The sequence below is a fragment of the Sapajus apella genome, unplaced genomic scaffold, assembly GCF_009761245.1.
Source record: "Sapajus apella isolate SASKATOON/1434 unplaced genomic scaffold, GSC_monkey_1.0 scaffold6, whole genome shotgun sequence".
NCBI lineage: Eukaryota > Metazoa > Chordata > Mammalia > Primates > Cebidae > Sapajus > Sapajus apella.
In genome coordinates, this window is record NW_022436946.1 from 59,057,894 (window position 1) to 59,083,364 (window position 25,471).

Consider the following 25,471-nt stretch of genomic DNA (forward strand, 5'->3'; position numbering starts at 1 on the left):
AAAAAAAAAAAAAAAAAGAATTCTTTAATGAATAAATTCCGTGGAGTTGGTTGCATATATTTTGGTTACTTGGAGAACCTTTTAACATCTTATTTCTGCCCCTCAAACTGTATTACAGATGGTGAGATTACAAGATAACTGAGTTCTGGGTAGTAAGAAAGTCGTGGTGTTTGAGTGGGATAGGTGGGTGGGAGCAGAAGTGGGTAAGACGGAAGTTCTTATTTTTGGTAAAGATGACATTTCATTTTATTTTTAATTTAATTTTATTTTTTTGGGATGGAGTCTCACCGTGTCGCCCAGGCTGGAGTGCAATTGTGCAGTCTTGGCTCACTACAAACTCTGCCTTCCAGGTTCAAGTGAGTCTCCTGCCTCAGACTCCCGAGTAGCTGGGACTACAGGCACGAGTCACCACACCTAACTAATTTTTGTATTTTAATTAGAGATGGAGTTTCACCGTGTTGCTCAGGATGATGATTTTGAACTCCTGACCTCAGGTGATCTGCCTGCCTCACCCTCCCAAAGTGCTGGGATTACAGCATGAGCCACTGTACCCAGCCTATTGATTGATTGATTGATTTAGTCTTGCTCTGTCACTAGGCTGGAGTGCAGTGGTGCGATCTGGGCTCATTGCAACCTCTGCCTTCTGGGTTCAAGCAGTTCTCCTGCCTCAGCCTCCCAAGTAGCTGGGACTACAGGCATGCACCACCATGCCCGGCTAATTTTTCTATTTTTAGTAGAGATGGGGTTTCACCATGTTGTCCAGGATGGTCTCAATCTCTTGACCTCGTGATCTGCCCGCCTTGGCCTCCCAAAGTGCTGGTATTACAGGCGTGAGCCACCACGCCTGGCCTTTATTTACTTTTTTTGAGACAGTGTCTTGCTCTGTCACCCAGGCATGATCACTGCTCATTGCAGTGTTGACCTCCCAGGCTCAGATCATCCTCCCTATTCAGCCTCCTGAGTACCTGGGACTACAGACACACGCCACCATGTCCAGCTAATTTTTGTATTTTTTTGTAGAGACGAGGTTTTACCATGTTGCCTGGGCTGGTCTCAAACTCCTGAATTCAAGCAATTCCCTTGCCTTGGTTTCTCAAGGTGTTGGGATTACAGGTGTGAGCCACTGCCCCCGATGGACAAATTTCATAGAGAAATCCAGCTTTTGACTGACTAGTTTCAGCAACAGTTTTGTGTGTTTCTAAAAATTTCTGTGCTTGGTACTAAATTTTGTTTTTCTTTTTTCCCCTCTGTCAGGTTCTTCAGAGCAGATATCCTGGCCTATTGGCAGTGACTGATCACCTGCTTGACATTTATATCCAACTTACTGGAGAGAAACATCACTCTTGGAGTGATAGTTCTGTTGAGTGTGAACAGGCACCTGATGAAGTTTCAGAAGCCAGCAGAGAAAACAAAAGACCAATCCTTGAGGGAAGAGAATTATCTCTAAGGTATTGGACTAAACAAAAAAAATTTTTTTTTTTTTTTTTTTTTTTTTTTTTTTTGAGACGGAGTCTTGCTCTATCACCTAGGCTGGAGTGGAGTGGCACGATGTCAGCTCACTGCAACCTCCACCTCTCAGGCCTGCCTTAGCCTCCTGAGTAGCTGGGAGTACAGGTGTGCATCACCATGTCTGACTAATTTTTGTATTTTTTGTAGAGATGGGTTTTTGCCATGTTGGCCAGGCTGGTCTTGGCTTCCAGACCTCAGGTGATCCACCTGCCTCGGCTTCCCAAAGTGCTGAGATTGCAGGCGTGAGCCACTGCCCCCAGCCCAACAGTTTTTTAAAATAATATTTTAAAAACCGTTTTCTTTAAAAGTTCTTACCAGCTAGAAGTAAATGGTCAGGTTTTGAAATTATCAGTTATTTCATGGTGTCAGATCCCTTTTTCAGATTTTTAATTAATGGCCAGGAAGGCGTGATTAGGGTAATGTTTCTAACTTTAAAAAGTAACTTTTAAAGATAAACTTGGGAATGGCTCCTAACATAATTCTTTCACTGAATACCCTTTTCTGATTTGCAGTTAAATAAGTCTTCTTGGATTTTGGTGTCTGTGACTTCTGTGCTGTTCTCTGTCTCAGTGGTTGTTGACTTTCCCTTTGAGAAGGGTGAATTAGACCTGGGCATCGCCTCATTCTGATCTGATTTGGTTGCTCCTCTCCTTTCCTGCTACTTTGTCTGGCATGAATGGCAGAGAAATGAGTTGATAGGTCACTTCCTGGTATGGATGAAGATTTGGAACTCTATTTCTGTTTTGTTTTTAAATTTTACACACAAATACAAAGAGTGGAAATTTTGGGAACCCTTACTTACTCTTTGCCAAAATACCTTTTATCTTCTCATTCTCAGAAGAAAGGAGAGAGCTGTCAGGTATGCCCAAATTTAAGTGGGTCAACAAATTTTGATGCCTCTGATGTTTTGGCCTGTGGTCTTTTATTTCTTCATTTTTTCTTTTCTTTCTTTTTTTTTTAAAGGGATCTGCTGAATTGGTGTAATAGGATTGCCCATAGCTTTGACAGTTCATCTTCTTCAGCATCATTAAATATTTTTCAAGAGGTAAGATCTGGTTTTCCAGTCTTTTATCTCTTTGCTCTGTAAGGCTATTAACTTCTGTTCTGTCTTTTGATTGCCATCAGAGTTTTTTCTTTTTCCACAGTACGATTTCTTGTTCTTAGCTAGTTAAAAATTCATCTAAAGTGGCATTAAAGCTAATTGGGTGTAATACATGTTTTGTGGTTTCTGAAGCAAATTATTATTAATTTCAGAAGTATAGTTTGAGATAGAATAAAACAGATAAGATAGGGAAATTAAAGTAAATGAAAAAAAAACTCCCAGGTAATAATAAAGCAATGTTTATTCCTATATAAAATCCCTTAGTCTGTTTGATAAATTTGTATCCCTCTGCTCCCTCCACTTTTCTCAGGAGAGTTGGTTGATGTTGGTTGACTGAACCTCTTTGTAAGCATTAAGTCCCAGATGAGTTTCAATGAGGGTGGTGGACTCTTCTGACCAATGGATCTGGGGTCCATTGTTAGTATCTATGAGAGGAGCATGCGTAGGCATGGGGCTTAACTATTCTAGTGGCTATTATTACAGAAGACCAAATCATAGAGGTAAAGGTGGAATAAGAACAGAAGGAGTTGGATGTTCTTTTAGAAGTAACTCTTTTAAAGTATAATATGGTAACCAGAGGAATTATTCTCTTGTACTCCAATTACTACTGAATTTGAGACCAGCCATTTCCAATCAGTAGTGTAGATTCTTTTGAGAACTACTGAGGAAACACTGGCAGATTGTTTTTGTTTGTTTGTTTTGAGATGGAGTCTTGCTCTGTTGCCTAGGCTGGAGTACAGTGGTGTGATCTCGGCTCACTGCAACCTCCGCCTCCTGGGTTCAAGTGATTCTCCTGCCTGTCTTCCGAGCAGCTGGGATTACAGGCACCCGCCACTACGCCTAGCTAATTTTTGTATTTTTAGTAGAGTTGGAGTTTCACCATGTTAGTCAAGCTGGTCTCGAACTCCTGACCTCAGGTGATCTGCCCGCCTCAGCCTCTCAAAGTGCTGGGATTACAGGTGTGAACCACCATGCCTGGCCCTGCAATTGTTTATGTCCAACTCTTTTCCCCACTTACTTGATATAGATCAAAATCTACCTTTGTCAAATATTAGCTCTACTGTAATTTATTACAATTAAAGACCACCTATATTTTTGTTAGACCTAGGTTGTGATTTCTCCAAGGACATTGAGAACATATTTTTTCCTCAAAAATATTTGTAGTCAAATTTGTTCAGAGGAAGATTGCTTTTGGGGACTGCCATTAGCCCTCTGTTTCTGTGGCCTCTTCATCTGAGGAGTCAACCAAACTTGAACCTGGAATATTCCATTTCTGTCCTTAAGGTAGACAGTAAAAAGGAAATAAATAAATAAATAAGATATTTCAGGAAATAAATGATTGTATTGAACATGTACAGACTTTTTCTTTGTTATTATTCCCTAGACGATACAGTGTAATACCTATCTAGAGATGATTTAAAGTGAATAAAGAGGATATGTATAGGTTATATGCAAACACTACACCTTAAATTTTTTTTTCTTATACTTATTTTTCTACATACTGACGTGCACTCTATGCCATTTTATGTAAGGGACTTGAGCATCTTTAGATTTTGGTTTCTGTGAGAAGTCCTGGAACCAATGCCCCAGAAATACCTAGGGACAACTGTTTCATAATAGTAAATCCTGTGTTTCTAATATTGATGTTTGTAATTTTAGATTTCTGGGTATAAGTTTTCCTGCTTATTACTAACTTGTTGGGAGGTGTATTATTTGGGTCTTTTTGCATCTTGTAAACTGACTTTACTGATAATTACAGCTTTAAAATATATTTTTAATTTTAAAAGGACTAGGTTCTTCTTGCAAAAAAAAAAAAGATAGATGATGAAAGAAACTTAGCTACTGACTCTACCACTGAGACAAAAGCCACTTGCAGTATTTGGGGACTATTTTGTCATATTTTCATTAATTGAGACAAATCTGTTTATTAAGTGTTGTGTTCTGATTATTTTAGCTGTCAGTACAAAATTGTAAAATACTTTTTTTTTTTTTTGAGACAGAGGTTTGTTCTTGTTGCCCAGGCTGGAGTGCAGTGGTGCCATCTCGGCTCACTGCAACCTCTGCCTCCTGCCTTCAAGCGATTCTCCTGTCTCATCCTCCCAAGTAGCTTGGATTACAGGCATGCACCACCACACCCAGCTATTTTTTTTTTTTTTTTTTTTTTTTTTATTTAGTAGAGATGGGATTTTGCCATGTTAGTTGGGCTGGTCATGAACTCCTGACCTCAGGTGATCCACCCATCTTGGCTTCCTAAAGTGCTAGGATTACAGACATATACCAGCACACCTGGCCTAAAATACTTTTAAAAAGGCAGAAAAGAAAAATGATCAGGTTGTAACTGCAACAGTCTCACCTTGCCTGCCGCTTAGACACCCAATTTATCATGATGGGAATTGCAATAAAGAGAAATTTGTGTGTAGCCCACTATACAGGAGACCAGAGTTTTATTGTTATTCAAAATCAGTCTTCAAGAGAGTTTAATGAATGCTAGGCTAGCCACATGGCAAATGGAGTCATTACTCAAATCAATCTCCCTGATAACTCAGATGCTAGGGTTTTCATGGATAATTTGGTGGGCAAGGGACTAGGGAGTTGGTGCTACTGAATGGTTGGAGATGAGATCATAGGGGTGTGGAAAATGGTCTTGTACACGGAGTCTACTTCTGGGTGTGGTGACTGAGTCAGATGGGGTTAGCTAGTTGCCAGAATTCAAAAATCTGAAAATCATCTCAAAAGGCCAATTTTAGTTTCTACAATAGTGATGTTATCTGTAGGAGCAGTTGGGAAAGCCACAAATTTTGTGACCTCTTGCCACATGACTCCTAAGCAGTAAGGGATTTTAGAAACTATACCTATATTTTAGCAGAATTCAGGACCCTCCCATAATCCTAATCTTGTGGTCTTTCATTAGGGCAAAGGGGATTAGTTTTAGGGACTATTACCATCTTTGCTTCCAAGTTAAACTATAAATTCCTACCATGGTTAGGTTGGCCTATGCCTAGGAATGAGTGAAGATAACCAGCCTGTGAGGCTTAGAAGCAAGATGAAGTCAGCCATGTTATATTGCTGTCACTGTCATAATCTTTGTAAAGTTGGTTTCAATTCCACACTCATGGTATCCTTTACCTTATTTTATCTCTCATATTTTCTGTAAATAGAAAATAGAAAAATGCTTGACGAATTCAAGTTTAACATTTTTGGTGTACAATCCATTTTTGATGTTATTTTGTATTTCATTACATCAGAAGACATATCTGGTTGGCCCACTGGTAGTTGCCAAGATTGAGTACTAGGTTAAGATAATGACAATGTGATATTACACACCTAGTGTTTAGCTTACAGCTAGAAAGCAGTCTTTTGGTATTACTTCAGCACTGTATGAGTCAGTTCTCCTTGAACCATGTACCCAATTGTCAATACTAGTTGCTCTTCCTTGCCTGAAGCTAGGGGTGTTTTGTTGTTTGCTTTTTTAAAAATTTTGCCAATATTTCAATAATAAATTCTTTATATTTGTTGGTGTCTTGTCTTTCCGTTATGGTCAGGTCCTGAGTCTTGGGTTGGTACCTTTTTTGTACTCCCATCATTCTTAGAGAAATGTTTTTGCTGGATTTTGTGTTTCTCCCTCTTGTGGCCAGAAAAATGATGCTCTGTGATTAATACATTATTTTGAAAATCAGCTGGCATTTCCCTTGGTTATTTTAACAGGCTCTGGACTGTTTCACAGCAATGCTTTCTGAGCATACAAGCAAACTGAAAATGGCAGAAGTTATTGGAAGCAAATTGAACATTTCTAGAAAAAAGGTATGTGTGCTGAAAGGAGGCTGGGGTGTTTGCTTGCTTGCTTGCTGGTCTTTCGTCCTTAGTTGGAACAGCTTTTGAAGTGGTGCTTCTTTCTTAAAAGCTGGTGCTTTTATTGCTGCCTATCATGGGCATAAGACTCCCAGATCCCCTAGTTAAATAGTTCTTCATATGTTCCACATTCTTTTTTTTTTTTTTTTGAGACGGAGTTTCACTCTTGTTACCCAGGCTGGAGTGCAATGGCGCGATCTCGGCTCACCGCAACCTCCACCTCCTGGGTTCAAGCAATTCTCCTGCCTCAGCCTCCCGAGTAGCTGGGACTGTAGGCGCACACCACCACGCCCGGCTAATTTTTATATTTTTAGTAGAGACGGGGTTTCACCATGTTGACCAGGATGGTCTCGATCTCTTGACCTCGTGATCCACCCGCCTCCAGCCTCCCAAAGTGCTGGGATTATAGGTGTGATCCACCGCGTCCCGCCTGTTCCACATTCTTAAAGGGAGCTTCCTCATGTCCTGTATCATCTTCAGTGTTTTGGTTAGCATTTAATTTATTTTGTAGTTTATAGACTCAGGACAGTACTATGTTTTAGTAATACCTTTGTGTATAACTTAGTGCTCAGAGTTTTTCCATAATTTTTATTATTTTCCCTCATAAAAGTTGACAAGAGGCCGAGCATGCTGGCTCACGCCTGTAATCCCAGCAGTTTGGGAGGCTGAGACAGGCACATTACCTGAGGTTGGGAGTAGGAGACCAGCCTGGTCAACGTGGTGAAGCACCATCTCTGCTAAAAAAAAAAAAAGTTAGCCAGGTGTGATGGCACATGCCTGTAATCCGAGCTACTTGGGAGGCCGATGTAGGAGAATGGCTTGAACCCAGGAGACAGAGGTTACAGTGATCTGAGATTGCACCACTGCACTCCCTTCTGGGTGACAGAGCCAGACTCCATCTCAAAAAAAAAAAAAAAAAAAAAAAAGTTGATAAGAGGTGGGGCGTGGTGGCTTAGGCCTGTAATCCCAACCCTTTGGGAGGCCAAGGTGGGTGGATTACCTGAGGTCAGGAGTTTGAGACCAGCCTAGCCAACATGGTGAAACCCTGTCTCTACTAAAAATACAAAAATTAGCGGGGCTTGATGGCGAGTGCCTGTAATCCCAGCTACTTGGGAGGCTGCAGGAGAATGGCTTGGATGTGGGAGGTGGAGGTTGCAGTGAGCTGAGATCCCACCATTGCACTCCAGCCTAGGCACGGAGTGAAACTCCGTCTAAAAAAAAAAAAAAATTGATACAAGGCGGGGCGTGGTAGCACATGTCTGTAATCCCAGCTACTTGGGAGGCTGAGGCAGGAGAATCACTTGAACCCAGGAGGCAGAGGTTGCAGTGAGCCGAAATTGTGCCACTGCACTCCAACCTGGGTGACAGATCGAGAGTCTGTCTCCAAAACAAGCAAAAACGTTGAAAAGAGGAGTACCAACGAATACCTTAGATCCATTGCTGACATTGTTAATATTTTGGCATTCTTGTTTTATGTCAAAATATGTATTTTGGGAGGAGGGATTCTTTCAGCAGTGGCATTGGTGGCAGGAGAAATATCTGGCTCGTCTTGAGGCAGGTACCTGGTATTCTCACATGAACGATTACACTAAAAGATCTTATGTCAGGAATTGCAGTAGTAGAGATTTTTATAAGGCTTATGAAATAGTTGGGATGGCTTTGGCTGGAGGTCATAGAACATCCTACTGAAAGGGATGTAAATGATACATATGTTAATCATCGGGAAGCAATAAAACCACCATGAATATTCATTACACCAATATTCATCTTTTGTTGGGGAAGAGCTCGCTTTTCCCAGACTACTTTACTTCTTTTACTCCTGCCCCAAACCTGAACAGAGTCTGTGTTCTTTGGACAAGAGAGGAATGGCTGCTGGGTAGAATTCCAGGAGCACCTGCCACAGCTCTTTTTGTTTTGGCTACAGTCAGATATGTACCATGATTTCCAACATTATGTTACCTTTTAGATGTGGACTAACTGTTCACTTTCTCTGTTGGGATATATCAGGGTGTTCACTCCATATATAGGTAGGGCTTATTTTAAAAGTACCAAAGAAACATCAGTGTTTTAAAAAACATAGTATTAGAAATTTGGAAAAAGAAAAAAGAAGTGTCTTGATGAAAATCTCACGCACCTCGCTGGGAATTAGAGAATGGTTCTTTGCAGAGGGCTAATTTGAGGGCCAAAAGGATCCTTTAGATAAGGAAATGTTCAAAAAGTATATGGATCTTTACTCAGATAAAATCTTTTGTCCCACAGGCTGAATTCTTTTGTCAACGTTATAAACCAGAAATTGTGATCAATGAGCTAGATTTACAAGTTGGTCGAGTGCGGCTTCTCCGGAAACAAAGTGAGGCTGTTCACATACAGCGGTAAGTAGGGCTCTAAACTAAGCTGCCATCTGTGGGGATTCCAGAAACTGGACAGAAGTCTAGCTCAGCCTCTTGTCTTTTTGCAAAACACGTGTCTGAACTGTGATATCTGTAGTATGTTACATGGGAAGTAGTGGTGTTTTCCCAAAGTATGTTCTGTGAAATTAGATATTAATAGGTGAAAGAGGCAATGAAATTTATTAGAGACTTGACAATACCAAAGATGAATCACTGATTTTATTCACTGCAGTGTATTTAGTGAAGTAAGCCTCAATTGGAAGTCAGGCATTAGTCCGTAAATTCCTGGAAGGCTGGGGTTATATAAGACTCTGAGATCTAGCTGGGTGTAGTGGCACATGCCTGTAATCCCAGCTACTTGTGAGGCTGAGGCAGGAGAATTGCTTGAACCCAGGAGGCGGAGGTTGCAGTAAGCCGAGATCACGCCTTTGCACTCCAGCCTGGGCAACAAGAGAGAAACTCTGTCTCAAAACAAAACATAATAACAACAACAACAACAAAAAACCAACAACAGCAAAAATTCTGAGATGGAGGTAACATTTAACACTTATTACATGTCTCACTTTATACTAAGTCTTTACATATTTTCTCATGTAGTGGTTGTAATAATTCTCTGAGTTAATATATTACCGTCCTAGGCCTCCCGTAACAAATTACCATAAACATGGTGGTTTTAAACTATAGACATTATTCTTTCACAGTCTTGGAGGCTGGAAGTCATACTCCTCCCTCTGATGGCTCTAGGGGAGAATGCTTTCTTGCCTCTTCCTGTTTTTTTCTTTTTTTTTTTCCCGTTTTCTTGAGACAGACTCTCACTCTGTTACCCAGGCTGAAGTACAGTGGCGTGATCTTGGTTCACAGCAACCTCTGCCTCCCTGGTTCAAGTGATTCTCGTGCCTTAGCCTCGCGAATAGCCGTGATTATAGGCATGTGCCACCATGCCCAGCTAATTTTTATATTTTTAGTAAAGACAGCATTTCTCTGTGTTGGCCAGCTGGTCTTGAACTCATGGCCTCAGGTGATCCACCTGCTTTGACCTCCCAAAGTGCTGGGATTACAGGCCTGAACCACAGTGCCTGATCTCTTTGGCTCCCAGCAGTCCTTGGTGTTCCTTGGCTTGTAGTTGTATCACACCAAGTGCCGTTTCTGTTGTCACATGGCCCTTCTTTCTTGTGTGTGTATTTCTTTGTCACCAAATCTTTCTCTTATAAGGACACCAGACATTGGATTTAAGACCCACCTGAATGCAACATGACCTTATCTTAATTTGATTAATTTTCTTCAAAGACCCTTTTTTGAAATAAGGTCACATTCATAGGATCTGGGTGGACATGAGTTTGGGGAAAGATTATTAACCTATTTCAGCTAGGTACTGTTGTTACCCACATCTTACAGGTGAGGAAACTGAGGCTAAGACACATTAAGTAATTTGCTCAAGATGAGATAACTGGTACAGATAGTCTTGTCTTATTAATCTTTTTAATCTCCAGAGCCTAGCATGGTATCAGATATCTGAGTATTCGGTGTTTGCAGAGTGACTGAATTCTGTAATTTTTGCATGTTGTAAGACTGTCTTACAACATGCAAAGCATGAAGGCAATTACTCTGAGCTGTTTTCTCATTCTTGTTTGTTGACTCTGGAAAATCTGGTTTCTCACAGCAAAACTAGGAAAAGCTTGCAGCATGGTTTTTAAACTCTTTTTTTTCTCCTTCCCAGGGAGAAGTTCACTTTTGCTGCTACACGGCCGTCCTCTGTTCTCATCGAACAGCTTGCAGTGTGTGTCAGCAAAGGGGAGCCTGTGTTGCTAGTGGGAGAGACTGGGACCGGCAAAACCTCTACTGTCCAATACTTGGCTCACATTACAGGTAATGCCTAGTGGAAATAAATCTGCCCCCAGACATTTCATACTGACTACCTTTTTTCCTTTTTTAAAAATACTAATTCAAAGACCACAGAATTTAACAAGTGCCAACAGTCCACGTGTAGTCTCTTTGCCTGGAAATAACTACTTTTAACAGATTGTTATTAAATTATTTCATTTCTAATCTTTGCCTATGCAAATACATGTATATATGTATAGATTTTGTTTTGTTTTAAAACAAAATATGGGATTATATTCTACATATTGCATTTAGTTAAACAAATTGGACAACTTTTAAAACAGAATACTTCATTTCTTCTTTTTATTTTTATTTATTCTTTTTGAGATGGGGTCGTACTCTGTTGCTCAGGCTGGAATGCAATGGTGAACTCACAGCTCACTGCAGCCTTGACTTCATAGGCTCAGGTGATCCCTACCTTAGCCTTCCAGAGAGCTGAGACTACAAGCGTGTGTCACCACACCTGGCTGATTTTTTAAGTTTTTTGCAGAGATGAGGTCTCACCGTGTTGCCCAGGTTGGTCTCCAACTTCTGGGCTCTCATGATTCAGAGCAAATGCACATTTGAAAATTTACCTTATTACTGAGCACAGTGGCTCGCTCATGCCTGTAATCCTAGCACTTTTGGAGCTGGAGGCAGGAGGATTGCTTGAGCCCAGGAGTTTAAGACCAGCCTGGCAACATCGTGAGACCCTGTCTTTACACAAAAATTAGCCAAGTGTGGTGGTATGTGCCTATATATAGTCCCAGCTGCTTGGGAAGCTGAGACAGAAGGATCACTTGAGCCCAGGAAGTCGAGGCTGCAGTGAGCCATGATTGGGCCACTGCACTCCAGCCTTGGTGACAGAACAAGACTTTCTCTCAAAAAATAAAAAAGCCCCTTGCTATATTCCACAGCCTTGAGCACACTGGATATTATTGGTCTTTAAATTATTGGAGTAACTCATTTGTACTGTCTTTATAAAAGGCCACCGTTTGAGGGTTGTCAATATGAATCAACAAAGTGATACTGCAGACTTGCTTGGAGGGTAAGTGTGGCTTAAAATTTTTTTCTTATGTTTGTGTTTATTGCTTGAGGGAAGAAATACTGTTTTTTTAGTGTTAACAACCACAGGTTCTTGGGTGCTCAGTGCAATAGAAGAAGAGTTTTCTCAGATAAGGCTTCATTGGAGCTTTTGCCAGGGAGGTAGCACAAATTGTTGCTCTCTCCTACCCTTTTCCTAATTGATAATGTGTGGGCTGGGTTTAATTTACATAAGTAAATCAATTTCATATATTTATTATTCCTCAGATTTTAGTCAAGCTTAATTAAATATGGATGGTTTCTTATTATGCCCTATACATGATTATTTAGACATGTTGGGAAAATAAATGATGTGAATTTTACTATTCAAGTAGGACTTAAAATTTTTTTTTTAATTTTATTTTTTTGAGATAGGGTCTGGCTCTCTTGCCCAGGCTGGAGTGCAGTGGTGTGTTCTTGGCTCACTGCAACCTCCACTTCCTGGGCTCGAGCCTCCTACTTCACCCTTCCAAGTAGCTGGGACTGCAGGTGTGTGCTACTGCACCTGACTAATTTTTATATTTTTTTGTAGAGACAGAGTTTTGCCATGTTGCCTAGGCTGGGTTTGAACTCCTGGGCTCAAGTGATCTTCCTGCCTCAGTGTCCCAAAGTGCTGGGGTTACCAGTATGAGTAGCCAGGCTAAGCTAGTTTTTTTCATAGCACTGTTAATTTGATAATCATTTTTACCTTCATTATAGGCCCTTCAAATGGGGGAAAACAGATTACAATTTAAAACTGTAATGTAGATTTTAAATATTTCGGTAGTATTTCTGACTTTGATTAAATGAAATCTGAGACCTACTCCTATTTTCTGAGCCATGCTTTCTAACTTCTGTTAACTTCTGAAGTTTGTGAATCACCTTTACCTGTATCGGTTTCAGTTATAAACCGGTGGACCATAAGCTTATTTGGCTACCCTTACGGGAGGCATTTGAGGAGCTCTTTGCCCAGACATTTTCCAAGAAACAAAACTTTACGTTCTTGGGGCACATTCAGACCTGTTACAGACAGAAACGGTGGCATGATCTCCTGAGACTAATGCAGCATGTACACAAGTCTGCTGTTAACAAGGATGGAAAAGAGAGTGAAACTGGTAAGGATGTGACCCAGCGTGCCGTGGGGGAGGGCATGAGGCTGGGCTTCAGTGAACAGATTAAGAGTTTTGGGGAAGAGTAAATACTCTTACTCTTGGAGTAAGAGTACAAATTGGAGCTTTCCAGGAATTGACAGAATGACTAATTATGAAGTATTGTGCCCCCGTTCTTCATATGATTTCTGCAAAAACAGATGACTGGTAAGGCTGATGTGCAAGTACTATTTAGTCAGTAAGGCTAATTTCCTCAGAAAAAGCTTGTTTCTAAGGAGCTGGATTCCATAGCCAAGAGGCTTTTGCTAGCTTTATTTACTTCTGTGTGGTTCCTTATCTGTAAAGCAGGAATAAGAATAACTAGTCCAGAGGGTTGCGTGAGGGATAAATGAGGTAATTAATACATAGATATGCATACACGTGAGCTAATTAGTGTTGTCTGGCATTTAGTTAGCATTATGTAAGTTTTTAGACTTAGTGTTTTGTTAATTGTGTTATGTTTAAAAGTTGTATATATTACAGCTCAAAATGTGTGTTAGATTCTTGTCTTTATTCTTTCCTAGGGTTACTCATAAAAGAGAAATGGGAAGCATTTGGTCTCAGACTCAACCATGCCCAACAACAGATGAAAATGACTGAAAATACCTTATTGTTTGCATTTGTAGAGGTATTTCTGTTTTCGTTATTTAGCTTATGATTTGATGCAAAACATAACGTTTTAGGCAGGTTACTGTTTTGTATTGTCTTAATGAAATAATGATTTTGGGGGAAAATTTTGAAAAATGTTCTTCATGGTAATTATGGCAATTATAAGGGCTTAATGAGCAACATCATTATTTAAATATAAATTTTAAAAGTATAAATTGATGAATTATAATTGTATATATTTATGGGGTACAAAATAATGTTATGATTTATGAATACAGTGGAATAACTAAAACTAATTAACGTATTCATCACCTCAAATATCATTTTTTGGGGTGAGAATATTTGAAATGTACTGCTTTAGTAATTTTGAAATGTACAACTCATTATTTACTGTTTACAGCATGGTCACCATGCTGTGCAATATGTATCTCAAAGGAAAGAAAGTTTATTTTTTCTGTCTAATTAAGGCTTTGTACCTTCATTACTGCATACTCCCCAACTCTCCTAGCCTCTGCTAACTCTACCATTCTGCTGGCTGCTTCTTTGAGATCTGTTGTTTTAAATTTCACATATAAGTGAGAGCATGCGATACTTGTCTGTCTTCACCAGGCTTGTTTCACGTAATATAATGTTCTCTGTTTCTGTTTCTGTTGTAGCAAATGACAAAATTTATTTTTTCAAGCTGAGTAAGATTCCATTGTTTGTATATATGTATATATACAAGATTCTCTTTACGTATCTGTTGATGGAAACATAGGTTGATTCTTTATCTTGGCTATTGTGCATAGTGAGAATGAGCATGGGAATGAGCATGGGAATGTAGGCATCCCTTCGACATACTGTTTTCATAGTTTTTTAGGCGGAAGTACCCAGAAGCGAGATTGCTGCATCTATTATTATTTTTAAAGATACAATTGATGACAACTAGTGAACTCCGTCGTCTTTCTTTTGGCACGTGTGTCCCTGGGGAGTGTGTGAATGTGAGAGAGGGATTTGGAGCTGTTCACTTTAGTGCCCCAATGTTAATCCCAAGTCATGGACATCTCTACTGTTTGCTGTCCTGTGACCCTGTAGGAAGGATCAACTTGGTTAAATATTTGTGACTTGGGCATTTAAAAAAATTTTGTTTCTGTGACAGTCCTTAGATGAAGCCCTAGAGGAAGTGGGAGTCTTACTTGATGGTGTTTTAGTAACAGAGAAGGTATACTCAACCATACATTGTGAGTGTGGGAAATTTGGTCATCAGAATGATTCTTAATAGGATTATTCTAAAACAACCAATTAAATTGTTGTGTTCTCAAAACAAGGCTTATGTTTTATGACTTAGTAATACACTGGAGTTAATATATTCTGTTTTATGTTTTTCAATTTGTAGTAGATTTGTTTTTTAGGATGAACGTTTTTACAAAAGTATAAAGCAGCTTAATAATCGTAAAATAGTTTTTGATGTCATGTCAACTGAATAGATGATTAGATTTGTTTTTATTGCTCTAGGATATAGAATTTGAAGATATAACACTAGTGTACTAAAGCCAGGGGATGATTCATTTTGACATTCAGCAGGTGTGAAAGGCTGTGTATGGCGGGGCATGGTGGCTCAAGCCTGTAATCCCAGCACTTTGGGAGGCCAAGGCGGGTGGATCATGGGGTCAAGAGATCGAGACCATCCTGGTCAACATGGTGAAACCCCGTCTCTACCAAAAATACAAAACATTAGCTGGGCATGGTGGCGCGTGCCTGTAATCCCAGCTACTCAGGAGGTTGAGGCAGGAGAATTGCCTGAACCCAGGAGGCGGAGGTTGTGGTGAGCCAAGATCACGCCATTGCACTCCGGCCTGGGTAACGAGAGAAAAACCCTGTCTCAAAAAAAAAAAAAAAGAAAGGCTGTGTATGACAAACACTAAACACATTTGTCTAATCTTCATATAGCCTGACCCTATAATTATTTTGAGTTCTAATAGCCTTTGGGTGCCTTTAAACACCTGACTACAATGAAAGCTATTTACATGAACATCCACATAATTAGAGGATTTAGTTCACTGCTTCTTTCTGTTAGGCCCAAATATGTTCCCTTGACCCTTTTGGACATTTAAAAAATTAACTTGGCCTTAACTCTGACTATCTGCTGTCAGCCAATGGGCAGTTGAGGTATAGGCCCATCAAGTGGGAAAGATTACCCCCTGCCTCTATTTCTAACCCTGCTTGCATAACTGTTTTTGGCAAGTGTGCCTTTATTTGACACAAATTCTTAACATTTTATTTTATCTTCTTCTAGGGTACATTAGCTCAGGCTGTAAAGAAAGGAGAGTGGATCTTGTTGGATGAGATTAACTTGGCTGCTCCAGAAATACTAGAATGTCTGAGTGGTTTGCTTGAAGGATCCTCTGGATCCCTAGTGTTGCTGGATCGAGGAGACACAGGTAGCACTTGAATCCCTTGGGATTTGACATGGTGTCGAGCCCTATGGCAACTTTAGAGTGAGAATTTATTTATTTATTTATTTTTTTGGTTAGAAGGATGACATGGGCCTCCCAATGGAATTTGTTCATTTCTTAGATATTAATTTTCTGCAAAGTTCTTTGAACTGTTTTGGTATGGGGAATGTAAAGAAGAAGAATATAATTGGACCAGGTGTTTGGGTTATGGATAATAAACACACTTACAAAATAACAGGTGAATAGTTAATAACAGTGAATACATATACCACAAAAGATTGCAGTGTAAGATTAGGTTGTATATATAGGCCTGGAAAGTGATTTCATTGTGGTTTCAGAAAAGACAAGGACGGTGTGAACAGCCAGCACCAGGCTGGCTGGACCGGGGGTTCTGTGGAGTTAATCTTACCTTTTTTGAGAATTCATAATTTTCTCTTACAGAGCCACTGGTTCGGCATCCTGACTTCCGTTTATTTGCCTGCATGAATCCAGCGACTGATGTAGGCAAAAGAAATCTCCCACCAGGAATAAGAAACAGGTGAGGACATGGCTCTTGGAGAATTTCTTTTTTTTGCAGCAGATTCTTGCTCTGTTGCCCAGTTTGGAGTGCAGTGGTGTGATATTGGCTTACTGCAAGTCCCCGGTTCAAGCAGTCCTCCCACCTTCCACCTCAGATTCTTGAATAGCTGGCATTACCAGCACATACCACCACACCTGGCTATTTTTTTTTTTTGTATTTTTAGCAGAGATGGGATTTTGCCATGTTGCCCAGGCAGCTCTCTAACTGGGCTCAAGCGATTTGCCTGCCTAAGCCTTCCACAGTGCTGAGACTACCAAGTGTTCTTTTTAAGATTCTCTTTATTTATAGATTGGTAATATTAATGTAACCAAACTTTAGAGCAATGCTTGAAATTTCTTGGCCTCTGGTAGAGGAATCTTGATTTCCTGAATTGTGGTATTCCTCTACTTTGTGCAGGTGGTAGGCATATGGGAATCTCCAGAACACTGGAGAATTTTTCCCTTTATGTTACTAGTATGACAGTGAATATTGTTGAAAATAAAAATCTTTCCTTTCTCAGATAATTTTTTGGTTATTTGCAAAATTTCATACATGGTATAACAGGAAAACATATATCAGTATAAGTATATTTTAGGAACACAGTCCTCTTTGGATGAGGCTGATGATCTGAAAAGGCCTTTTAAGTTTCTTTCATTTTCCATCACTAAGCACTGACATGAACAAAGTACTTAGTTGTTCCTGTTTTATGTATGTAACATTTGGGAAAAGAAAAATGACCAGATTTATTGTTGGTAACCATTTACTTCATTTGAGTTTTAAAATAGCTTTAAAACTTTATTAGACGCCGGGCGCGGTAGCTCACGCCTATAATCCCAGCACTTTGGGAGGCCGAGGCGGGTGGATCACGAGGTCAAGAGATCGAGACTCCATCCTGGTCAACAAGGTGAAAACCCGTCTCTACTAAAAATACAAAAATTAGCTGGGCATGGTGGCGCGTGCCTGTAATCCCAGCTACCCGGGAGCCTGAGGCAGGAAAAACGCTTGAACCCAGCAGGCGGAGGTTGCAGTGAGCCGAGATCATGCCACTGCACTCCAGCCCGGGTAACAAGAGCGAAACTCTGTCTCCAAAAAAAAAAAAAAAACTTTATTAGATCTCTCTGTTTGTTATAAAGTAACAAAAGCTTCCGGAAGCTTTAGAATCTACATTAAAGTAGTTGTTTTCTTTTCAACCATTTTGTTTTGTTTTGATGGTGAGGGGGCTTGTTTTTTGTTGCACTTACTTTTTTGTAGCATGCAGTTATCATAACACCTGAAAATGAGAATAATTAATTCTTATTTTTATAACTTTTTCTTCTTGTAAGGACTATACATGGAAGACTTACTGCATAGAAGAAGCAATAATGATATATTTTTGGTAGTGGTTACGTTATCCTTTATGATCAGTTTCTATCTCAGGTTGAAAGACATTTTATACTACAAGCAGTTAAAATTAGCTGACATAGCTTCTTCTGTTTCATGTTTTTTCTATTGTCAGTATAGTTATATTGACTTTCTAAAAAATGTTTATTATTTATTGTCTTACAGATTCACAGAACTTTATGTAGAAGAATTGGAAAGCAAAGAAGACTTACAGGTTCTTATTGTAGATTATCTGAAAGGATTGAGTGTGAACAAGAATACAGTGCAAGGAATCATAAAGTAGGTTCCCTTTGGTATGTCTTTATAAACTCTTTCTCGGAACATGGAAATGTGCTACTCATGCACACAAACAAATAAGTATTATTTTTTACTTCTAACTTGAGAAAACTGATGGCAGGATTATTATTTAGATTCTGTTGTAAAGTTGAAACCTGGTATGAACTCCTTCAGGTTTTTCAAAAAAAAAAAAAAATGACATAGAAAGCTATGAATCATCACCTATGAGAATATATGTAAAATCTCAGATAATATTTTCCTAATTATACCTTTATATCCATGGCTGAGAGTTTGAATTCTTGGAGATGTACATGGCTTGCATTTTGATCTGTCTTGAAGAAGGTTACTTTCCTTTCTTTTTTTCTTTTTCTTTTTTTTTTTGGCGGGGGAGACAGTTTTTTTTGCTTTGTTGCCTAGGCTGGAGTGCAATGGCACGATATCAGCTCACTACCACCTCTGCCTCCCAGGTTCAAGCAGTTCTCCTGCCGTGGCCTCCTAAGTAGCTGGGACTACGGGGTGCCTGTCACCACACCAGCTAATTTTTGTATTTTTAGTAGAGACGGGGTTTCACCATGTTGGTCAGGCTGGTGTCGAGCTCCTGACCTCCAGTGATCTAATCACCTTGGCCTCCCAAAGTGCTGGGATTACAGGCATGAGCCACCGTGCCCGGCTGAAGGTTTCTTTTCTATTTGCAGTATTTATACTAGCTATGTGGGATATAGGGAGAAAAGGGTTAATATAATTGATTGTGTCAGGTTTGGAATTATTGGAAGCTCAGCCTAACAAATAATAGAGTATTTGTGTGGCTTGGTGCTTTAATTTGAGACTGTTATTCCTGCTTTTTTTAATGCCATATGGGCAATGTGCAGTCTTTTGTGTCAGATAACCTCAATTCTAGCATTGGTTCTATGAGAAACTAATTGTGTCATTCTGGGCCAGTGACTTAACTTGTCTGTTCTCTGGAAAGAAATATAACATGTAAAGGGATTGAAACAGGGTAATATTAATGTTTTACTGTGTATTTGTGTGTTTTTTCTCTTCCTTAATACAAATATTTTCTGAGTGCCTTGGTGCTAGGGATATAGCTATGAGTAAGACAGATAAAATCCTGGTTCTTCTCATTGAGCTTTAATTCTAGAGGAATAATATAGGTTGTGATAAGTGAAGAGAAATTACATATAAAGCTGAGTAGGGTTTAAGAAGATGAAGAGTTGGGGTTCTATTACTTTTTTGATTTTTTTTTTTTTTTTTTTTTTTTTTTTTTTTTTGGTGGAGACAGGAGCTTTGCTTTGTTGTGCAGGCTGGTCTTGAACTCTTGGATTCAAGTGATCTGTGAGCCTTAGCCCCCCAAAGTGCTGGGAATACAGGCATGAGCTACAGTACCTGGCCTTGAAATCCTATATTAAATAGATTAATCAAGGAGGCGTTTGTTTAGGGTGCTTCAGAATGGTTTTCCACACCACACCCTGAATTGGAATACTCTTTGTTAGCCAAGAATATTTGGACAGAAGTATAAATACATACAGTTATGATTCCAGATGCTAAAAGTAAGCTTTTATAAGTACCTTATTTTATCTAAAGAGATAAGGAGATAAAATGAGGCCCTTATAAAATACTGATAGTATAAATAGTATATGTTCCATATATTAAAAACCCAGTTCTAAAACATAGATTCTTTCTACAAAAGAAAAAGAATTTTTTAGACAGCAAAGAGGCAAGACAAAGCCCATTTGCTCAGGAACTTGGATTTCATCTGTGATGCATACTTGGTTACATTTGATCTTGAGGTGCTAATTGATCGTGCATTTCACAAAATGCCAGAAATTCATGTTTCAGTCTGAAACTTCTCCCATCCTGTCATCACCTGGACTTTTAAAGTGTGGTAGTGACAGTAGTATTGGCCATCATATCCTCCTGCTTTTTAACATTTTGTCAGTATTGATTATAGCCATATTCATAGGCTTTTGAAACACCATACGTTCTTTTTTCTGTGTCTTTATTCATCCCCATTTTAGATTGCACAGGAACTTTATATGCCCCTTAAGCTTGAGCAGACTCTGGAACACAGAAGCTTCTCACCTTTTTTTTTTTTTTTTTTTTTTTTTTTTTGAGACGGAGTTTCACTCTTGTTGCCCAGGCTGGAGTTCAACAGCATGATCTTGGCTCACTGAAACCTCCACCTCCTGGTTTCAAGCAGTTCTCCTGCCTCAGCCTCCCGAGTAGCTGGGATTACAGGCATGCACCACCAGGCCCAGCTAATTTTGTATTTTTTAGTAGACACGGAGTTTCTTTTTTTAAAATTTTTTTAGACGGACTTTTGCACTTGTTGCCCAGGCTGGAGTGTAATGGCACGATGTCAGCTCACCACAACCTTCGCCTCCCAAGGTCAAGTGATTCTCCTGCCTCAGCCTCCCAAGTAGCTGGGATTACAGGCATGTGCCACCATGCCTGGCGCTTCTAACATCGGTACCTTTTTGCTAGACAATTACACATTGCACTTCACAGTTTCCACAAAGAAATGGATAGATCTTCATTTTATTGTTTTGAAAGATAGCTCTCAGCATGTGAAAAGTAGATTTAAAAGAGACTGAGATATTTTGATTCATGCCCTAGGAAGTTGCATGCAAGCATGACCATTTCTGCATCTAAAAGTGTCCTTTGGATTTTCTGTAGAGAATTGATAATAATGGATACTTATTAGTAAATAAAATTGACCTTTATTCTGTTTGTAGCTTCTACACAGCTTTGCGGAAAGAGTCTGGGACCAAATTGGTGGATGGCACTGGCCATAGACCTCACTACAGCCTTCGGACTCTGTGCCGGGCCCTGCGATTTGCAGCCTCCAATCCATGTGGCAACATTCAGCGCTCACTCTATGAGGTCTTTCTGAAGTCTGTTTGACAGGATATGAGCTTGATGGAGGGGTTCATGGGAAGGAAGGAATAGGGATGCATATGCCAGGATGCCTGTGCTTTCCAGTTAGTCATATCAGCCCAGAATACTTCATACCAGACCTACCCTCCCCTTTTAAATTAAATATTTTACATTTTATCTTAAAAATTTTTAATTATACGTAGAGACGGGGGGTTTATTACTATATTTAAATATTACTATATTTAAAAGTTGTGAAGCAGCATCACCCAAGAGGTTAAATTTTGTTCCGGAAATAAGTTTGGTTGTTATTGCAGAAGGTCACTTAACATTATGCATATTTGTGTTTTCTCTCTAGGGTTTTTGTTTGGGTTTCTTAACACAGCTTGACAGGGCATCACACCCAATAGTTCAGAAGCTCATCTGTCAACATATTGTCCCTGGCAATGTCAAGAGTCTGCTAAAGCAGGTATATTCTTTTGTTATTTTTGACTTGTTATACATGAAAGGCTCAATTACCAAATTTTCAGCTGTTTGGTTTTTTTTTTTTTAACACATAAATTTTTAATTATAGAAGTAATCTGTTGCGAAAAGTTTAAATATTACAGAAATGTATGTTTAGGGGGTGAAAGTTTCCAATAAACATGCTCTTTGGAGATTTAAATACTGTGGATAATCCTTTCTAAATTATATGATGTGTATATTTTATTTTCTTACATATCCAAATTTTGATATGTGTTTGTTGATTTATTGAGGTAAATTCTAGTATGTATTGAATGTAAGTGGGACTGTCTCATAAGAAGATATATATTTTGAGAGACCATAGTCTTGCTCTGTTGCTCATGCTAGACTGCATTGGTTTAATCTTGGCTAACTGCATCCTCCCCCTCCTTGGGTCAAGCCATTCTTATGTCTCCGCCTCCCGAGTAGCTGGGATTACAAGTGCACACCACCATACCCAGCTAATATTTGTGTTTTTAGTGGAGACTGGGTTTCACTATGTTGGCCAGGCTGGTCTTGAACTACTGACCTCAAGTGATCTGCCCGCCTTGGCCTTCCAAAGTGCTGGATTACAAGTGTGAGTCACCATGCCCGGCCCATAAGAATATTCTGTAGCTTTCCTTTTTAACCTAACTGAATCTTGTATTTATTTCTGTTTTATGTACCAGAGTTCATTGTGACATGCCTTCTAAGGGCCACATAGCGTTTCACTGGATGGGTACACCATAATTTCACTATTTACATAGTTTAATTACACAGTTAGGTATAATCTATGCCTTCTGATTGATGGCTGGGCCTTTTTTGAGGAGGGTAGTAGTGGGGTCACTGTTTTAAACAATAGCCATTTTGGATTTGACAGGAAATTACAAAATAGCATGTGACTGAAAGAGGCTGAGAGAAAGTGGCTCACAGTCAACATGTAAATTGGCCTGTTTACATGTCGATTGTTTATTCATTAGGAAGAGAGAGCCCTTGGGACTTGGGTATTTCTTTGGACTCAGTCTTTAAAAAAATCATACAAGTAATAGAAGCGTAAATACTTTTGGCAAATTGTAAAAATATTGAGAAAAGACTCAGGTTTGCTTTTACCATTATTGTAATCAAATACTAGCCTCTTCCAGTTGCTCATTTTGTGTGTGTGTACCTCAGGGTGTGATAGAAACTTAAAAAGCTCCTTTCCCCATTTCCCCCACTGCTTCTCAACTCATCTGAGCAGGGCCTAGACTTGTAGCTTGAAATCTGGTGACCAAATGCTCTAGAAGAGTACTTTTCCATAGTTATAGATTTGACCACCATTTAACCATTTTTTACTTATAAAAATGGGAATTTGTATAATCAAACCAATAACTTACACCGTATCTCAGAAAAGTTATGCCATCATCCACAATATTATCCTTAATAGGCTGTTTGCCCTGGAAAGTCAGTTTTATTTTTAATGTCCTCTAGGGGATCCCGAGTATAATAGTGCAAGAGCTCTTAACACTGGCCCTCTTTTTGGAACATGGTTTATATGAAATTCATGTTTTTGATCAAAATTCTTAGAGTGGGCATTTTTGTATGTGAGAGAAGAGAACTGATTCATAAACCATTTGGGAAATGGTTTTGATTCCAATTGTTTTTTCCCCAAACCTACCTACTCTATTTCAGCTTTAAAACCAATACATAATACCATTTTGTTTCATTCCTCATAATTTTATGTTCATATTTCACCCATGGGTCTCAATGTTGAAAGTGCCCAGAACAAGACAGCTTGTTCAACAAGTAGCTCTTTTCCTACTCTGAAATAATGCCTTAGTTGTTGCAATTGTGGGTTATTCCTTGAACTTCTGTGTCTTTCAGCCTATTCCTGAGCCAAAAGGAGGTCGGCTTATCCAGGTTGAAGGCTACTGGATTTCAGTGGGAGACAAGGAGCCTACAATAGATGAGACGTACATTCTGACATCTTCTGTGAAGCTGAACCTGAGAGATATAGTCCGAGTTGTCTCTGCAGGGTGTGTGGGCTTTTTGCTTGCTGCCCCAGATTTGCCGCAGGCATAGGCATTGATGACAGTTTGGTCTAACTTCCTTAACTTTCAAAAAGCTTTATTCTTATTCTTTGGCCAAATGAATACTTACAAAAGTCAGTACTATATCTTTTTCCTGGTAGGAAACATTGTTTCTAGTTGCAGCTTTGGAGGGAGCACTATCAATTCAGATGATTTTATCTATCTTTAAAGTTGTCTTTTGTTATTTTGCTGATGAATACTTACTACAAATTATTGGGCAAATGAGTAACAGTTCTACTTTCAGTTTCTCACAAGTTTTGCCAGCAGAGCTGGAATTGCTTTCCTCAGTATTTTTTGAGGAATAATGTTTACAGAAAGACTTCTCAGTGTATGGGTATAAAAATCTTCTTTTGCTTCTTGAAATTTCCAGGAATGTAAAAAGGAAAAAAAAGAGAAAAAGTGCTCTTTTAATGATGCTGTTAAATGATGTAGTCATTCTGTTAAAAAAAAAATAAATAATAATAATAATAATAATACTTGACCAGGTGCAATGGCTCATGCCTGTCATCCCAGCACTCTGGGAGGCCGAGGTGGTTGGATCACTTGAGCCTAGTGGTTTGAGTCCAGCGTCGGCAACATGGCAAAACTCTGTCTTGGCAAAAGATACAGAATTTAGCTGGGGTTGGAGGTGCATGCCTGTAGTCCCAGCTACTCAGGAGGCTGAGGTGGGAGGGTCACTTGAGCCTGGGAGGTCGAGGCTGTAGTGAGCTGTGATTGCACCACCACACTTCAGCCTGGGTGACAGTGAAAGCCTGTGTCAAACAAAACAAACTAATACTCAGTTCTGGTTTCTCAGCTTTGTATTTTTGTTTTGTTTTGTTTTTTTCAAGTTGCTTAATTGGCTAATCTTTTACAGAACCTATCCAGTGCTAATTCAGGGAGAGACATCAGTTGGTAAAACAAGCCTCATCCAGTGGCTGGCTGCAGCTACTGGCAACCACTGTGTGCGTATTAACAATCATGAACACACGGACATTCAGGAGTACATTGGTTGTTACACATCTGACTCCTCAGGGAAGCTTGTCTTTAAAGAAGGTAGGGTTAAGATGTCATTCCATGGACATAGGTGTTCATTCTTTCAGACACATTTCCCTAAGTAATATTATTCTTCATCCTTTCTAATTGAGGCACATGGACCTTTGCTGTAACAGCTGGCTTTTCTTGATGCCTGAGCTATAGATAGTTAAGGGGCGATGCATAGGTGGCGTGCATTCTTTAGGTTCTGTTAATCTTGCTGGCTGTATATAGGGCCAAATTTTCAAGAGGGGAATTGAACTGCTGCTTTATTTTCTAGGGATTCAATGACTGGGGTTAGTGTTAGCCAAAAGGAAGTTGGGAATAGATATGAGAACGTGGTGATTTAAATGAAATTAGACTGCAGGGAAAAATCAAACAAGAAATGAGTTTTTTGTCAGCCTTGGCTGTGGGGAAAAAGGGGACTATTTTAATTGAAAATTGTTCCTCCTTGATCTTCAGTGTCATGATTTGTTTTGGGGCAAGACTAGCTGCGGAAAGTAATTTGCTTTGAAATTTAATGATAACCTAGGATTTGTTGATTTGTACATAACACATTTTAAAACTTTGGACTGATTTATACACTAGTTTTTGGTGTTTGTTTCTTCCTAGGTGTTCTTATTGATGCCATGAGAAAAGGCTATTGGATTATTTTAGATGAATTAAATTTGGCTCCTACCGATGTGTTAGAGGCACTGAATAGGCTGTTGGATGATAACCGTGAATTGCTTGTAACAGAAACACAGGAAGTTGTTAAAGCACACCCTCGGTTTATGCTTTTTGCCACCCAAAATCCCCCAGGACTTTATGGAGGCAGAAAGGTATGTAGCATTTGTCCCCTTCCTTCAATTTGTTACCATG

At 39.4% G+C, this 25,471-nt stretch overlaps 1 protein-coding gene across 1 annotated transcript in view; it reads left to right on the forward strand.

The window, feature by feature from the left end:
- Positions 1-25,471, forward strand: part of MDN1 (midasin AAA ATPase 1) — a 178,884-nt gene that overhangs the window by 48,579 nt on the left and 104,834 nt on the right. The window contains exons 8-23 of the mRNA XM_032274472.1: positions 1,229-1,448; positions 2,473-2,554; positions 6,317-6,412; positions 8,720-8,832; positions 10,568-10,716; positions 11,698-11,758; positions 12,676-12,887; positions 13,445-13,548; positions 15,805-15,949; positions 16,406-16,502; positions 18,069-18,182; positions 20,912-21,059; positions 21,409-21,519; positions 23,391-23,542; positions 24,453-24,631; positions 25,223-25,431. Coding sequence (XP_032130363.1) covers positions 1,229-1,448; positions 2,473-2,554; positions 6,317-6,412; positions 8,720-8,832; positions 10,568-10,716; positions 11,698-11,758; positions 12,676-12,887; positions 13,445-13,548; positions 15,805-15,949; positions 16,406-16,502; positions 18,069-18,182; positions 20,912-21,059; positions 21,409-21,519; positions 23,391-23,542; positions 24,453-24,631; positions 25,223-25,431 — 2,192 coding nt within the window. The remainder of the gene's footprint in view (positions 1-1,228; positions 1,449-2,472; positions 2,555-6,316; positions 6,413-8,719; positions 8,833-10,567; positions 10,717-11,697; positions 11,759-12,675; positions 12,888-13,444; positions 13,549-15,804; positions 15,950-16,405; positions 16,503-18,068; positions 18,183-20,911; positions 21,060-21,408; positions 21,520-23,390; positions 23,543-24,452; positions 24,632-25,222; positions 25,432-25,471) is intronic.